This window comes from Aptenodytes forsteri, unplaced genomic scaffold (assembly GCF_000699145.1).
Source record: "Aptenodytes forsteri isolate BGI_AS27 unplaced genomic scaffold, ASM69914v1 Scaffold223, whole genome shotgun sequence".
Lineage (NCBI taxonomy): Eukaryota > Metazoa > Chordata > Aves > Sphenisciformes > Spheniscidae > Aptenodytes > Aptenodytes forsteri.
This window is the reverse complement of record NW_008794742.1, coordinates 1,405,441-1,423,753: the sequence shown is the minus strand read 5'-3', so window position 1 is coordinate 1,423,753 and position 18,313 is coordinate 1,405,441. Positions and strand designations below refer to the sequence as shown.

The following is an 18,313-nucleotide window of genomic DNA, read 5'->3' as shown; positions in this document are numbered from 1 at the left end:
CCAACCTTTGGAAACTGTTATCCACTGGACACTAGAACAAGTGCACAACCTGTACAGCTTCCAGGCCCTCCTCCTCTCCCCTTCTAAGTCCCTCAGAGCTTTGCTATGGGAGAAACAATCCTGTAGATTTATAAAATTCTTGGCTTTTCCTTTTCCATGGTCAGCTGTCATCACTGGAATATCTAAATCCCTTTGGAAAAGTCATTCAGCCCTACTACTTCATTGTCCCAGAACATTTTGGGATATAGACACTTTCTTATTAATAGGTATGATGGTTTACACATCATGAATAATGCTTTATAAATACCACAATGAAAACAACTCTTTCCACAGGTGCTATCAACAGGAAATCACAGTGTAATGGCCTTCATCAATGGCCATCCTTAACTAGAAACAAACAAACAAACAAACCAAAAAAACCCCTCGTGTAAGTTAAGATTTCAGGAATCATGTCTTTAGGGTCAATATAATGTATAGGAGGACAATGGTTTTGTAAGAAATCCAAAATGAGAGTGAAGAGAAACTTAACACCAAAAAGCACAGTGGTGGGGATTTGACAAGTTTATTTTAAAATATCAGAAAGATAAAAGAATGTGCCTGCTAGGACATTAATTTTTCCAGGTACTGGTAACTAACTTGTTTTGTATAATTACTCTTCAATCTTGGGGTCTGCAGGTTTGTTATCTTGGATGCTAAGGAGAAAACATTCCATCACAAGTTATTCACGAGCTCTAATTTTACTGCTTTTGCAGGTACAAGCCCATTGTCATTAAAACAAGATGAAGCCTTTCTCACCCTGCCATGGCTGATAACTCTCTATTAAAGTCACCCCTGATTTATGCTTGGCAAGCTCCAAAATGGCTTTCTTTTTGCATCTGCAGAGAATAGTATTTCGCTAGCAACAATTTCCAGCTAATTTCTGCGTTCACATTCAAGAGGAGAGGAGGAGAAAATAAAAAATGACCCACTGCCTGCCATGGCCACAAACTCAGTATTTTTAATAGCCATGAGTTTTACTATCCAAGTCTTAAAGATACAAAATGGATAGCAGCATTTTAGCAGCATGTTCTACCTACTGGCAAAGTATATTTTCAATTTATTGGAAAATACTGTAATTTTAAGTTTGTTTTAGTTTTCAAAACTGGAGGGACCAAGCTACAGTGTCGAAATTAGTGTATACAGTCCAAATTGCAAGCCAGCCAGATATATAGCAGCAATTTTGTATAATGCACGAGGAAACCTCCAGCTTTGCTTTTAAGCAGCAAAGCCCTAGATGCATTGCAATATATTCCTTTGCTTCCAGTTTTTACAGGTGTTTAAAAATATATTAATGTGTATTGATTTCACTGTTTCAGTGCTGCAAGATCTTACTCTTAAAGCCTTTTTCTTTCAAGTATTTTTCTCATAACGATGAGCTGGGTGAAGGCAGGGAGAAGCTATCCATGTTCTTCCCCTCCAGTTTATTGTTGGGAAAAAGTCCAGAAAGGACGGTGACTTCTGAATTCAATTCCTCTGGCTATTGGCCGAGCTGGGGAAATGGTTATGAGAAGTTGGCAGATAGAGATCTGCTCAAACCATAGTACCTTATCACCTCCTGCTGTTTTCTCCTTGGTGGTAATTTGCTCTAAAAGGACTTTTGAGCTCACTCTTAGCTGCACAAGCTGTGTTTTGCAGGGCACATGCCATCGGGTGGACTCCTTTTAATTTCCCACAATAGAACACATTAAAGGAATATTTTTAACCTACATTTCTGATACTGCCTTTCTGACCAAATGCCAGATGTCATTGATGGAGGGATATCACGTGATCTGGATTATCCCTTGTCCTCCGTCTCTGACACATTCACAGGAGAAAACTGTCAGTGAGGAAATCTTTATTGAAATGCCCTCCTTACTACTATGTGACCAAATCAGCTGATTTGCAGGCTGACCCAAACATCCTTACCAGTGGCAGTTCACGCACCAAGGCCTGACAGCATCAGCCTGCCACTGTTTAGAAATAACTCCAGATTTTGCAGTTTGGCTGTCCTAAACAGGGACACTGAAGTTAAAAACACAACTTTAAGCGGACACCGAGGGATGCATCTCCCAGGAATGGGTTGTGCGTTTGTACTGTCTCCCTGCCAGATGACACATCTGCTTGCTCCTGGTTCCACCTACTGGCTGAACTATTTAGACAGCACAAGCAGAAACGCCTGTAGAGCCAACTCCCAACACCACGTACCACCCAAATGTTCCCATTAACCAAAACGATTTTAAAAGCCACCCCAGGAGACTCGCATCCACATTCACAGTGTTGAAAACTTCCTAATGCTAACCTGACATAGCACAGATCCAAGGGGATCACAGTGTCTGGAGCTTAATAAAGAAGTAAAAACGAAAAGACAAAATGAAATATAAATAATCTATTAAATAAACCCACATACCATTCCATCCCTCACTTGCATCTCTGGGCCAGCATAGACACTGCTTAGTTTTATCCCAGAACAGAGGTTAGCAAGTCATAATGCATGTCAGAGAGATGGGCACATTAGCAATGAAAAACAGGACCCGGCTTACATCTGTGGGCTTAAACCAGGCCCTGAAGGTAGAAATTTGTTCCTTGGTCTTGCTCAGTTGGAACTCCTGAGCTGAATATTGCTGAATATTTGCATTATTATTACACCCAAAAACAGATGGGTCGACAAAAAGCCAGTTCTTTTTACAGCAAGATCAGCAGTAATCACAGTACCATCAGGACTTCCTCGCTGTTATACTCTTGCTACAAATCCCTAAGTCCCCATGAATGCTCATAAACTGTCACAAGGTAATACTAGTAACAAGTGAGGTAGCATCAGGACAGAGATATAAATCAGATTCTGCAGGACATATAATGGTAAGAGGAAAATACGATTATTCGGGGCCTAGCTTCCCCAGAGCACACATGAGCTTCTAGATACCTCATTAAAATTGATCCCAGACATGAAATCTCCAGAATCTATTGTAAAATAACAGACTCTAAATCCAGAAAATATAAGACAGTTTCATAGATGTGAGGTGCCAGCTGGATTTATTCTTGTTGTGCACTGTAGGCTGAGCAGAAAGGAACGTTCTGCATGAAGCATAACATTCAATAACCTAAGAAAATAAAATATCCACAGTGAGTCAACCATTAATATTTCTGTGGATCTATGAGTGATGAACAATCAACTTCCCATAACTTTATTTTGGGAAATCTATCTGTGGGAAGAATGCGGCAGATGTTTGGAATAGTCTTTTCTTACTCAGTTTAGATAATTACAGAGTAAAGATTACATACATTTACCTCTTTGCCAAAATCTTGCTTATACTGGCAAACTCAGTGTGGCCTGACATTTTCTTCACATTTTTCCATGGAGTGCTCAGAAGGAAAGAACCTCCCTGTTAGAAAGCAACCTGATGTTTCATAAGTGTTGTCCCAGTAAGAGTAGCGCTTGCTTAGAATAGGGTGACCTAAAAATGTTTGGACATCATTAACAAATTGACACTGCCACCACAGACTCCACTAATCGGGATATTAAACAGCATAGTTTATGTGCTCTAAGAACATTTTAATGTCTTGCACTGCACATGTTCAGTTTGTGCAGCTAGTGAAGTGAAACTAGCTTGAACTAGAGTTTGAAAAGTAACAGGGAACATCTGGAGGAGCAATAAGAAAAGTCTCCAGAAGGGACAAGCAGACAGACTTCAATTTTAGGAAAGTGGAAAGTGCATTTGGACCATCCAAGGTCATAGGGTTACAAACCATCCTAAAACTGTACAGAACAAGATGTTGACATATGGGCCACGAGCTGGGTAACAAAAGCAGTATCACAGTTCCAGCTGCCAGACAAGAGCAGACTGCTTTGGCAGAGGTTTTACTTTGCAATTAGCCATGTTCTGCATTTGTTCATCTCCTATTTTTCAGTCATGGCCTTGAAATCAAAAGGAAGATGCCTTCTGTCCTCTTACTCCCTTGGGGACACTCTGTCCCAGGCTGGGCAAAAAAGTAAAGTAAGTAAAATTAAGAAGCTCCACTTACTTATTTTTTTTTCCCATGGCAAGAATAGCACCGATTTCATGGCATTTTTCAAAATCATCTTGGTTTTCATGATTTTTCTAATAAAAATAGAAATCTGCATTTTTAAGTATCAACAACTTTCTGTTTCTGTTCCAATGAAGAGCATTTTGACTTAAAACAACTTTTTACTGTTATTTAAATTCTCAAATCTGAAACAGTTTGCCTGACCTAATATCTGTACTTCTGTAGAGTTGCTGATGAACTGACGAAGTTATGCATCCCTATTTCCTTTAAATAGCAATTTTCCTCCCATGTCAAGTTTCCACTGCTATTTCCCCCTAGCTTTGCTTTTCTGAGTTGATAATTTTATTTTCCAACTGTCAAAGTGTCTTCCTCCTTTACTAAGGGCTAGTTACTTGCTCTCATTTTGCCAGTGTTTAATAGTTTGTTTAGACAGAATATGGAAAAGAATCTGGTCTTGGTGATATCTTAATAGATTAATTCAATTCCTGGACTACAGTTTTGAACTCTCACTTTAAATGGGATATCAAGGAATCGGCAGTCCAGAGAACGGCAACCAAGATGGTCAGAGACCTTAAGGTCATGACCCAGGACAAGATGCTGAGGGAGCTGGGCTTGGGTAGTCTGGCAAAGAGGTTAACAGGTGATCTAGTATCAGTCCACCCTTCTCAGTGGTAGCAGAGGGTATGCTAATGGGCAGCAGCCACAAAATGTAGTTGGGGAGGTTTAGTCTGAACACCAGGAAGGCAACTTCTTCAGTAGAAGAGCAGTGCAGCATCGGGACAGGTCACCCAGGGAGGCTCTGAATTCTCCATCCTCAGCTGTTGGATTAAAGACCTCCAGAGGGCACTGACAACCAGCGTTTCTGGCAGCCTGTGAATGCATACCTTGCCAAAATCGCACATGGAATATGACCATAAATCCAAAAAAAACAACAAGGTATCTTCATCAGTTCAGTCCTGTGTTGTGCCACCTAAAGTCTGGTTCTGGCACAGAGAAATAAAAACTAATCTTTTTGTTAAATTGTTCATTTAATACAGAAAAAAGAATTCTGTTTTGCAGGTCTATCCCCTCATATCATGAGCACAGCCAAAAACGCTATTTGGCAGTTAATTATTATTTTAGCTGATAACAGAAAACGTATCAGAAGTCTGGCTTTATAGCTGGAAGATTTCAAGATAATAGAAGGAAAGAGAAGCTGCTGTTACTGCTACTTTAATGGCCCCTTTGGAACACATGGCATGTGTGGATTCATCAAAAAAACCCATAACTGCCATTTAATATAGTGTTGTATCATTATATCAAAGCCACCTCCAGACTCTCAATGAAAGAGGAGCAGTAAGACTGCATTGCTACATCCCTGTGGTTAAGTAAAAAACAGATGGAGCCTACAACTTGTCTGCATAAACAGCAGCATTTCCAGGTAAAAAGTCAAATCGTGAAAGGATATTTTTGTGCCAGGCATGGCATATTTTGGTAACTGTAGTTTATAGTATTTGGTGAGATCTGTTAGACAGAGAATGCAGATGGAAGGCATATAGGTCAGCAACATCCTTAGGACCAACAGAAAATGCCAGACCTTTGCACACTCTAGGAGGACCTGAAGCTAATTCAGTCTGGTTGCAGAACATTAGGACCCAGCTTGAAATGTTATATGTTATCTTACCCTTTGCCAGGCAAAATCATGGCAAAAGTCTCTTGTAGCATCTGAAGTGAGTTAGCTCTGTGTGCGCAGAGAGATCAGTAAAGCAGCATTTGTACGTTTGAGGCAAAGGCATCCTCATTAATATCTGCCACAGCCTGGTCATCTGACCTGGGTATAGTCTGGCCATACTTCTGTGAGGAAAGCAGCTTTTCTTCACAGAATCATGGAATCCAAATGTTCAACCAGAGTCTGACTAGTGCCTGAGGCTGTTTCTAGAAAACCAAATCAGGAAACCACCAAAACCCAGAGTGGGAGAGGGGTATAGTCAGGTTGGATCTTACACTGAGCAGTGGAAAAGAATAATGGTAATACTGCAATTCTAAGTACCAGCAATGCCAAACCCCATCCATGTGATTGCTGTGTTGTGCTTGCAAGGGCAAGTCTTGCGCCTTGGTCTCCACCACTCTGCATGGCCCAGCTTAGCTCTACTGTGCTTCTGGCTCCATCCTCTCTTTCACTTCCCACTACAGAGTCAGCCTGAGGGCATAGGGACAGCTTCTCTGCTTCAGCAGTGAGGATGTGGAGCAATCAAACGTGGCCCCTTCTTTCTCTCTCCCGGACTGCAACACTTATTCCTGCGCCAAGTGCCAAAGCAGAGCGGCAGTATACAGAGTTCACAAATGATGAGAGGACATTAGAGGAGAAATTTTGGTCCAAAAGGGGAGAAAGTATTACCAGGAAGGTGGCAAGAGGAAGAACCTGGAGAATTCACGGCTGGATAAAATCTCCCTCAACCAAGATCAAGTCCCATTCAAACCACAGAGAATGGGAACAAGTGATTAAGTGCAGGATGAGAGATGCAGGACTTCCCTCACAGCCTCCAGAAACCCCACTGACCCTTGTTCATCACGTATAATAATATCACTACATTTGGAGGCCTTGTATACTTTCACATCTGTATTGTGAAAGAATCAGCTGATATCACCCACCGTGAGATCCCCTGAGAATAAACACATAAACTTCCAAAGATCACAGACCGATGCTTATTGCACTGAACTTCCCATACCCAGAAACCTCTGTGCAAGAGTCTACTAAATCATCAGTGCTCGCTGCATGCAGGTAGAAATGAACACACGATGTACCAGAGAGTGGAAAACAAGTTCCCATGATGGGTACAGATGACATGGATTTACTGATAACGTTATGGCAAATGCAAATACAGAGTTGAGTTTTCTTTTATAAGGCTACGGCAGTGTAAAGGAACCTTAACCTCTGTATATGAAAATAAGACTTTTTTTTTGAAATCTAGGAGTTGTTAGGTAAGTGGGTTTGATTACACTAATTTGGACAGATATAGGGAAGACTCAGGAGATGGCAAGAGCTGCATCCCTCCTCATCAGTGACTGTGCACAGTGTGCAAAGTCTGACAGCAGAAAACTCAGGGGGGTAAAGGAAGTACTTATGGTGCTAAAAACTTATTGAGCTAGGAACAGTAGTATTTAAATTAAGGAAGGGAAACAGGAGTTGAAGATGATGGGATGCATCCAGACAGCAAGAGTTGGACTGATGTTCTGAACCAGTGCCAGGCATCTGGAAATCTCTGAAAAGAGGACTGTAGGGGTGCTAAAATATATGGGAAGCGAATGAGTGTTGTTAGCACACTGAGGGTGCAGAGGCAAAAGAGACTCACATAGTCAGGAGACAAACCACAAAACCTCCCTGCAAGTTCAAGTCATGTGAAATGGTTAAGGCAGGGCGGGGGGACAACCACGAACATGAAATAAACAGAGTGCCCATGTTGTCACAAAGCAGAAAAGGGAACTGAACACCTTCTACCTCCTCCCCCATCAAACTCTATGGGCATCTCGTCACATCGGCAGCAGGACAGAAACAGCGCCAAAGCCTATGCTACTTCCAACAGTCAAGTTTTCTGTCTTCACTATATGTCCCTTCTGCCTCTTTCAAAATCCTAGAAAATATTCCCATTACATTTCTCTGAGTGCTATAAACTGATTCACAGAAATAGACGCATATCCAAATAATCTACTTCAGGTTCAGGGATCTGAAGGAAAGTATAAAACAATACACAGCACAGAGCAGATGCTGCTTTAAATCACTTCCTCAAGGAAATGAAGTATTGAATTCCCTGGGGACACATTATCTTCCTAATCTGTTTTCTTCCTAAAGCTGATATCAAGCTTTTAACCGTATCACAGGATACCAATGTCAAACAACTGCCTCTTAAAATCCCCCCCCAACATATTTAGTTAGACATTTTGTCAATGTGTTTTAGAATGTGCTGAAAAGGATCTCAAAAAGGAAATCTGAAGTCCTTTGCAACAGTGATATCTGATGTCTAAAAAGAGGAGCAAGCAGCAGAATGCTAAGCACACAGTTCTGAGCATTTTTTCTTCTGACTCAAAAAGGAAAAATCCACAGAACAAGAACACAAAAAAAAGAATAAAGACTTTTAAATAAAACCAGTAAATTCAATAGAAATGTAGCTGCAAGCTCTGGATGAGTTCAGATGTACAGAACATGGCTAGATGGGAGTCTGCGCCCATGCACACCACATAGACAGCAAGCCAGAAACATGGTGACCCATAAGCTAGAGAAATGATGAATTGCTGTAAGCTCATGTTAGAAGTTAAAGCGAGATCAGCACAAATGACCTTGCCAAATTTATGGTGAGATCATTTAGCAGGAGTGTGGTGATTAGCTAGAGGCCTCCTTTTCCCAACCTTTGCTGAGCTTATCTGCCCCAAACCCCTGGAACAAGCCCAGCCTAACTGAAGGAATTTACTAACTCAACATGTGGAGCAGAGACATTACTTGCCAAAACATGTATACAAAGACCCTTCACACAAATGATATTGGAGATCATGGAGCTAAAGCTATGAGGATGGAAGAAACCAGTAAACAAATCTGGAACTTGTTAACTTTTCTAGATGATAGTCAAGACCCTGAAGTAGATTGGAGTACAGGTTTTGTGAGCAGAAAGGAGGAGACTGTAAATTGAGTACACTCAATGTACTCATCGTTGGATGTACCAGATCCAGGACACTCGTGGGCTGAGTTTTTTATGATCTGTTACAAGAGACAAGCCTGCCCAAATAGTTTATAGTCTACCAAAAGGAGAAAGGTGAATGAAGCATCCTCTTTCTTTGACATCTGGGAAACTGAGATCTAGTGATATTCTTACCCAGCTCCTCAGCTCAATCTCAGTGGTAGTCAGGTGCGCAGTGCCGTACAGTACCTGAGCCTAAGGGATATGCAAAAGGACATTGGAAGTCCAGAAACTGAATGCCATCTAGTATGAAACTAATCCCTTAAAGCTGGCACCAATCTGAGATAAATGTAAGAGTCTCTTCGTAAAAGACTCTAACCTATCTGGGGATCATGTTAGAAATCACCACCATCACTGCTTTCAGTCAAATGAAAAAATAATAAAGCAATTCCAAAGAGGGCATCTAATAAGACATGGAAAACCATGAAGTGTTTTTACATTATTATTAATTTTCTAAATGCTGTCATTAACTTCACCTGAGCTACAGGCCCAACCAACCAACCAACAAACCAATCTCCACTTCTTTCTTAAGAAAGGAAAAAATATGCTGCTTTCAAGACATGTCCATCAGGAGGGCAAAGTTTTGGAGTTCACAGCCATTTGAGGGTCAATTCATCCCCTTAAAGGCAGAAAAAGAACTTTCTTCTTCTCAGTGAATATAGAAGCTACTCAGTTCTTACACAACCAAGAGGATATCTGATCATCTTTCCCCCAGAAAAGGCAAGAAAGAAGAAAGCCCTCTCACAAGACATATTCACTTTTGTTTATCTAGAAACATAGCTGGAGAGAAGAGGAGAGTAGGAGAAAATCAGTATTGATTGGGACCTGGAGGTGCCAATGCAGTAAGACATAGTTACAAATAAGACTACTAAAAGGAGCCAATGTCAGCAGCTTGCTTTTAACAGCAGTTGCTTAAGAGAAGGGAATTTCCTTTCTAATGTAGACCACATAGCCACTCGGTTATTGCACATGGATGCATCTTGTTCGCTTCTCATAGTCACTGCAAAGGATAAATGGCAGCCGGAACAGCATGACTAAAATATGAATGCCTTAAAAGAATATTGATGCTAACAAAAGTCAGATGATTTGCACAGTCAAATTAATTTAGAGCTAGTCAACAAAAAAAACCCACTGACAATCAAATGCATATGCACGATGCCTCCAAAAATGTCCCTGAGGAAATCACCAGCTCACTGTCCAGTGTTGTAAAAGATTGCAGATTTGGTTATAAGCAGCTACCGCATTTGCAAGACACTCAGTAGATCAGTGGGATCTTTTGCACTGATGAGATTATGTGTAAAAGGCCCCACTCTCCTCAGCTTCTCCGTGCGACTAGCTGCGCTCGCAGCTGCTGGATGCAAACCCTGGGCCCCTCTCTGCTGACAGCAGAGGAGGAGGTCACTGCACTGACTACACAAGAGACTCGATAACTACTCTAGACAAAATGCCTAACTTTAGGGCTGCTAAAGGTAGAGAAGGTAAACTCTAGATTGAAGTGCTAGGGCATGACTTTGCTACTTGAACTCAGCTTTTAGCATCTCTGTGTCTGCAGAACAGGGATGGTAAAGCTTCTTTTGCTGTAAGAAACAAACCCTGAAGACTGTGAGTTGCCCAGACCATGGAGGAACATGCAGCTGCCATCAAGGGGGATGGCAGCCAGAGAATAAGGGCAAGGGAGATCCCAAGAGAGTTTCTCTATGAAGATATCAGTATGGATAGGGAGAGGTAGGAAAGCCAGAGCTGCTAAAAGGGCTATAGGCCCATGGATATACTGGTGATGTGCCTGGGAAGAACAACTTTCTATCCACTCACCCATAGAAAAATCAGTATTCGGCTTGTATCATATGAATTTTGCTGAATATGACTTTCAAAGGTGTCTGGAGGACTTCAAATGCAGGAGGACACCACAGATGAGCACCTTCAACCCATGTACTTTAGCAAAAAGACAAGGTTTCTCCATTTTGTTCACATAAAAGGAACTATTATCAGCAGCCAGTATATTCCTCAGCCTGGATATACTTGTAACTCCACACCAGTAGCAGAGAGGTTTCGCTTAGGATGCCACAGCCAGATGCAGCCAGGTCCCCACCAATGGGGGTGATACCACCAATGCCATCAACTAAATAGCCATACAACACCAGAATGAAAACAGACACAGATGTGATGAAGATTTTTCTCTATAAAGGGCTGAAATACCCTTGGCATGTAATTTATCCCAAGCTGAAGTCCAGTAGACACCTTCTCATCTCATGCAATAAAAATTCTGTTTACAGAATTTTGGTACATCGGTCTTCTGCTGATGCCCTTGCCAGGGATTTTATTGATTGAATTTTAATTACTGTGAATTAAAATTAGAAGGTATAATTAATTTCTCCTCCACGAACACACCACCAGAAAGTGGGGGTTGCAAAAGAGAGAAGTGTTTTCACCAAAAGCAAGAGGAAATCCTGTTCTTTTTGAATAAAGTGTTAAACCACAACAGGATGTGAAATGTGTGGGGATGTGCAAAAAAAAGAAGAAGGAAAAAAAAAGGCTGCTCTGGACAGAGGCAAGAGGGGAAATTTGCTTTACGGAGAGAAACTGGTGATGTTGAAGCAACACATCTGCAAGATTTGAAGGGTTAAACTGTCTGTTTACTGAGCCATTGAGTAGGAAACACACAGCTGTATCAACAGGAAAGTGGAATCTGGAGTCAGAAGTGCATTTTTTAACGTGTCCTTTTCTTCCTCAAATCTACCAAGGAGATTAACAGCTGAGATTTCATACAAAAAAAGAAAGACCTCGACCGTGCAAGTTCTGCAGCAACAAAGCACAGAGAGGGGAGAGAACAGGCTCCAGTGTGCTGGCAGCCGGACGGCACTTATCAGCAATAGCATCCACTTTCCAGGCCACCACGAAGAAATAAAGCCTATTCAAAGTTCAAAGAAGTCTCACACAATGGGAATTTACTGGCTTGAGGATGACTGCCAGGCCCTAAGGTTGAGCTGAGCCAGGAGCAGCCAAATCACTGTGGACCAGACCTCCCATGATCGTCCATCTCTCAACATACACCCCCACATTTTGCCTGGTCTCCAGGCCACTTTTCTCCTCTCTCCCCTACTCTCCTTGGCTGAATAACCCTATGAAGTTATAATTTTGATTTCCTATTTCTCCATTTCTTCAGCCAAGCTCACAGCCTCAGAGGAGTGTCCAAGTCTCATTGGTTTCAATTTGGATTCAGACACAAAGTAGAGAAAAATAAAGAGATATTAGAACACTGGTGTTGATCTGGTCTCAGGTTCCTGACCCTACACAGAGGTCCCGTTAGCTTTCCAAGAAAACAGTTGAATTCAGCATTTTAATTGTAACACACAAGGGCTGTTCTCCTCCCTTTTCCCCCCCCCCCCCCCCATTTCTGTTACAGAAACTATCTGTTAATGTACTGTGTAAGCGTGGGACAGTGTTCATTGTCTGAAACCCCTCTAGCTCATCAGAACAACAGAAAAAGGCAGAAAATGCATTTGGCTTTATCAGAAGGTGAGCAAAACAATGTGAGATTTGTTACTCCCATGGCACTTGGGGTATCCTTCCTACTCAGCCCCTTTTATTGGGAAAAACAAAACACAGAAACACAAGCAAGCAAACCTTTTACAAAGAGACTGATGCAAAGTGAGAAGGAACAACATTTTTTTCCAAATACACTCATTTTGTAAGCCAACAACTAATAATTTGAAGCCTGCTACAAACTGCACTGTGGCTGAGGGGAGTTTAGGGCTGACCCTTGGGAACCAGGGTCTCACACCCCCTATTCACAGAGCCCACAACCATTAACTCTCCAAACGAGAAGGGAACAGATACTGCCTGCTTTTTTAGTGGCTTTTCAGCAGAGGATGCCTGGGTTTGACATTCACTCTGCTATGTTTTTGTCTTATTTTTCATCTTTAAGAGTGATTTAGATCCATATCCTGGGCTTTTTCAGGTGATTACCAAATTCAGGATAAATGTTGATATATCATTTCATGCAGTAGATCTCAACAGCATCAGATAATCCATATAGGTAGCAGTTTGGCAAAAAAAAAAAGAGTGAAAACTGCAGGGAGTGTTCATCACTTAAACTTGAATAACATTAAAAGGAGATAAGATGACCACAAAATATTATGAGATTAAAAGATACAAAAAAGCACTGGGGCTTTCCACAGGCAGAGGCTCAAAGCCAGGGCAACGGCTAGGAGGCAGCAGGTACATTCGTAACGTTAAGATAATTTGGAATGACTACTATTCAAATACCTCATATAGATTTATTCTACATTAGTGAGAAGGGAATAAAAGAATGGTTTTGTTCCAAAACTGCTTCTTCAGCACAGAACTGGGGTTCATGAGGAAGTTCCCATCCACAGATGCTCTGAGATCTTCTCTGCAGCTCTCAATTTAAGAGAAGTTTCTTTTTAATAGTTTGGCTACTTGATAGCATTCTTTAAAGAAAATCTTGAATTCAGATTCAAAATATTCACCTTGATGTTCTCTCACAGTCATCAAGCTCCCTTACCTTGTCATGGACAATTTCTCTACTTCTTGTCTGTGTTGGTCTGGATTTCCATGGAGCACCACATTTAAAATGCTACAGACCTGGTATGGGAAGGATGCTTCTTTTGGCTGCTAGCTCATGGCTAGGAACATAATTCTTTCCCTTTCTGAAAATCAGCAGGGCTTGGCCCAGAATATTTGGCTTGCAAGACTTGGATAAACGTGGTTAAGCCCTCATGTAAGTTCACACGGCCATCGCGTTGCAACACAGTTTTGCAGCAGGCATTTGCCCATCTCCTACTCTGGAGCCCCATATCAAGAGGAGGCCACCTGAGGCTGTGGGTACATGGACACCTAGGTCGCTATAGGTTTAACTGCCTTGGCCAGCCCCACGCTGTAGCCCCAGGGAGCAGTATGTCCTTGATGCTGACAGGATAACAACATGGGGTTCTCTCACCCACGTTTTGGCAGCCCAAAGCAGTAGCTGAGCAGAGCATCAAGAATGAAGAGTCAGGAGGATCGCAGGGAGAGACAGCCAAGGGGAGATGGAGAAAAGACCACCCATGTAAGTCTTTCCATGTGAGGCTTGAGAGATGGGCTGATCCAAACAACTTCTCTAAGGGGTATGTGCTTTTTTGGCAAGAACTGCTACAGGGCAACAGTCAGCAGAGTGACGGCTACAGACAGCATCTTGTCCCATGTGCTATGAAAGAGGAGGAGGGGTGGTGATGAGTCCATGAACGGGGGGAACAGGCTGTTCCTGATGAGCTGTCCCAGAAACAGCAAAAAGAGTAAACTCAGGCAATGGGAAGGAAGTGGTTCAGAAGACGTCGGAGCCAGCTCTCAAGCCAGCCTGGGCTTTGCACTACAATCATTATTCCAGGCATGCTTGAAGCTCAGACCCTGTTTTAATACGCAACAGAAAACCCCCAAAAGCATCTGCACCTTCCCTCCCACCCCCAACAAAAGCTGACACATTGCAAATGGGGAAGGAAGGAAAAAGAGAGAGGCCAGTAGATTTGCCCTTGGCTTTTACAAGACTTTGGGGACAAAACCATTGCTTTTGAATTAAATACAGTGGAAATCACAAGCAAGGAAACAAGAACACCTCCGGGCACAAATTCACGAAGAAAAAAGAAAAGGAGTGAAGTTATTAGTACAGGAAAATTATGTATTGTGCTGGAGAATGAATCCTCGTGCCCCTGAAGTCAGTGGAAACAGAACTGAAATTCAGGGCTTTGGTAAAAAAGATGCCAGAGAATGAACCTAAAATAACTGGTGCAAGCTGTAAACATGAAGGCTGATATATTTGGAGGTATTAGCTCTCTGGATGGGAATGCACACATAGCACTTGCATGAGCAAGCAGAGTATGTCACGTTCTGCTTCTAGGAGGGATTGCTCATGGTGGAAAGCAGCACCTTTCACAAGGAAGAAATTATTGAATAACCCTGTTTTAATCTGGGGCCCAAGAGATGAAGTGACTGTCCCAAAGGCAGACAGGATGTCTGTGGCAGAGCCAAAAATAGCAGTTAGATTTCTTGTTCCTACACTGTAACCATACCACGATCCCTCCTCCTACACACAGCTAATAAACTAAGTTGTTTAGTTCTTACTGGATGCAAAAAAGAAATCGTTCCACAGAGCCGACTCTTAGATGCTGTCAGTTGCTCAGTGTTTTAACTTTCAACCATCACATGCATCTGATGCCTGCAAAAGGGCAAGACTCTTTCACCTCTCCAACACCTTCAGATCCAGCAAATCAGTGGTGATCAGCAGTTTATAACCTGATGCGTCTGTGCAAGGTGATGATATGTGTCCTTCACACATGATTCACTCTTGCTTGCATGCAGCTATGATACCTGCTGGGGCCCAGGTCTAAACCAGCCAGGTGACAAAATTCTCGTTTCTGATCCAGAGACCTGCTGACACCATGAATGGCGTAAAATAAAAAAAACAAACCCCCTTACTCAGGCCAGGATATTGCTGCAGCTTTACCACAATCCACAGACATGGGGAGTCCCGCACCCTGGCACTGAAGCACTTTGGCAGGTCACAAGGATTAGACTTCACGCCCACCAGCACCCACGTGCCCCCTGAAAAACACACCATGCAAACGCTGCCGCTTTCCCATCCTAAACAACCCCAAACCGGAAAGTGGCAACATCTCAGCCCTTAAACAGTTAACGCTGCTGCTTTCATACGTAGAGGAGGACACCAGCTATGTGTTTTGCCTCCTGGAGGATAAAGATGAACTTCTAATTATACGGGTACTGACAGTTTTGCTTGTCTCTGAATAACTGGTGCTGGCTGCCAGCAGCCCGCAGCAGGCCGAGCAGGAGGGGGGGCTGCGCCCAGAGCCTACTCGCAGCACAGGTTCGGTCTCCGAAATCCCCGACACGCGAGGGCAGTGTTGGTGCGCAAATGACAAGGTTGTGGCGCTCCCCAGCAGCCCTGCACGGCACCCTGCTTCTTCCGAGCATCCCCCTGGGCCAAGGCTGCTCCACAGACGCGATTTGTGCCAGAAAAACCACATTTGGGAAGCGTATGGGGAGGGAGGTGTTAAGCCAAAATATTTATGTGCCGCTTTAGAGGCAGTTTTTCTAAGAAAGCTTCCCCTGGATTTTACAGGGTGAACAATAAAACCAGCATCAACACCTTTACGGTCATATAGTCACATGGGAAAGAGACAAATGCAATTCTTTAATGATTCCTCTATAAAATGGTACAATCGTCGAGGATGCAGAGGTTTTAAAGGGGTCTCAACTGTTCTGCCATAATATCCATTTATTCCTCCTATCAAATACTCCAGCCTCCCAGATGATACTCTGGAAAGCATTTTAATATTGCTGGGAGGAGAGCAGGAAACAGTCAAAAATATGGCACAAACATCTTCTTGAGTGCAAACAGACTGCCTATATGATACGTATGGAATAACCGACACAAAACATAAAAATACAGGGGGGGATGTGGGTATATGCATACGTGTATTATATATATGTATATGTAAATCACACAGAATTAAGCATATCAACTAAAAGAAGCAGAAGCTTCTTATCTGAGCCTGAAACCAGGCACGTAATGCATCATTCCACTGCAAACTCAGGAGCTCACCCACACCTGGGCAGCTTTGGCGGGTGAGGAATTCACCAGCCTGCACGAGCACAATCACACCAACTCTTTGGGGAACCCCAGTGCACTGAGGAAGCTAAGTACAGGTTTTGATGCAAAATCTGGAAAAATAAGTCAAGTGACCCCCAGAAATCCACTACCTCAGAGACATCAGCTTGCAGCTCCTCTGACCTTTATGTATTTTTAAATGTAATTTTAAAAATGTACACTTGGCACTCTAATAAAACAGTGAAAATTAACAGTGAATAATCTCCATAAATGAACTGTGGCGTTAAATATCAGGGATGTCATTATATATTTAACTACAGTAATTGCAATACCTAGGGTCAAATGTGGAAGAGAAAAAGAAAGAAGCCAACTGAATTTGCCCTCATTCTCTTACGTCAATGTATATCAGCCCACACACAGATGCTGTGGGTATGACCTAGTCCTCCAAGACCACGATCCAGCAGGAAATATTGCCGGCAGTGCTTATAAATAAATCACCTGCTGAATGGCCCAACTAGTTAATGGAACCTGGATATTTTCCTAATTAATTTTCCACCCCTTTTTTCCTCATAAAAATGTAACTAAGGAGTTTTATAGTGTAATCCACTTGCAGACTCTCAGCACTGGCTGCAGTTTTTGTGGTTTGGTTCTTCCTTGCTAAACAGCTAAAATGACCCAGCTGTTACTCCAAAACCAGGGAATTAGTAGCCTGCGGGCAGCCAAGTACATGTGCCAGCCATTCGGAGGAGCGCTTAGTTTCCCCCATACGGATTTCGATGCCTCTGCCTTCTTATCAGCCCAGATACAGAAGGTTCCCTTTGTCACAGCAGATATAAGCTGGTGATCATAAATGTGAGCTATAGCCTGCTTGGTCATCAGACACATCCAGGAATATTTTGGTGGACTTCAACACCCAGAAAGGAGGATCCACAAGTCCAAAAAACACAGATGCAGAGTGACCTCTTGCACCACAAATATGAGAATGCCACAGACACCATTTATCAGGCATGGCAGTGACAATGGCACAAGTGTTTAGAGCACAGTCAGGAGATGCTTTAAGATAGTGATGGCATTTTTGGGGGAAGTTACCAGTCTCTCTGCAGAGTCCTGGTACGTTAGTTGTCTGCCCAGTGCAAGAAGGCTGGCCCCTGCATGGAGTAAAACAAATTCACCAGAGTCACTGCTTCAGGTGATTAGCGTTGCCCCCAAAAGGCACCAAACTGGGTTTCAGCAAAGCCATGCTCCCTTCTTTTCTCTATAATCTTCCTTTCAGAGGCCAAGCATACGTATATAGATATGAGGAAACTTCAGCAGGAGAAAGAAACAATCCCCCACTCATCTTGCTGTCTCTTGTTACTCAAAAAGCTTCAGTAAGAAAACACCAAAAATGAAAGCAGGATGGTAGTCTGGAAAACTGGTAGAGCATGGAAAGGAATTGAAACTTTTAAACCACTCAAAAATTAAAGTTTGAGTTGCATTTGTAAATTCTATAAAGGGGAAAGTGCTACTGTGCACATATAGCTAAAAAATCACTACCTTCTGAAACAAAAAAAAACCCACCAAAACAGAATTACAAAGTTGCTTACTACTACTGACTTTACTGTGTTCTTTCCATTATATACAGATACTACATATAGTAATTCCATGTTTCTAAATCTAATGTAGCTACTAGCTCAGTCAAGCTAGACAGTTGTATGCTAAAGATGTAATAATAAAACCAATGCTTCATATCCACCTGGAAGCCTTCCACTGGAGATGATTTCAGTATGCTAGGAAGGGAAAGAACAAGTTCACTTTAAGCTGAGTAGGAGGAGTTTGTTTCAGCTCTAAGAAAAAGGTATAAAAGCAGCCAAAGCATTACAGATATTGTGAGTTCTGTTCATCCGAGTGTCAATGAAATGCTGGACCAAGTGACCTTGCTATGCTGCCCCATCACCAAGCA

General features: G+C 42.4%; 1 protein-coding gene across 2 annotated transcripts in view; it reads right to left on the bottom strand.

The window, feature by feature from the left end:
• WISP1 (WNT1 inducible signaling pathway protein 1) overlaps positions 1–18,313 on the bottom strand; it is a 35,578-nt gene that overhangs the window by 10,604 nt on the left and 6,661 nt on the right. Inside the window, exons 2-3 of one of the 2 annotated variants that reach the window (XM_019470671.1) lie at positions 15,309–15,318; positions 8,886–8,939 (exon numbers count right to left, since the gene is read on the bottom strand). The exons of the other annotated variant lie outside the window; for it this stretch is intronic. Of the exons in view, the coding sequence (XP_019326216.1) occupies positions 8,886–8,939; positions 15,309–15,318 (64 nt within the window). The remainder of the gene's footprint in view (positions 1–8,885; positions 8,940–15,308; positions 15,319–18,313) is intronic. 2 annotated transcript variants of the gene reach the window in all.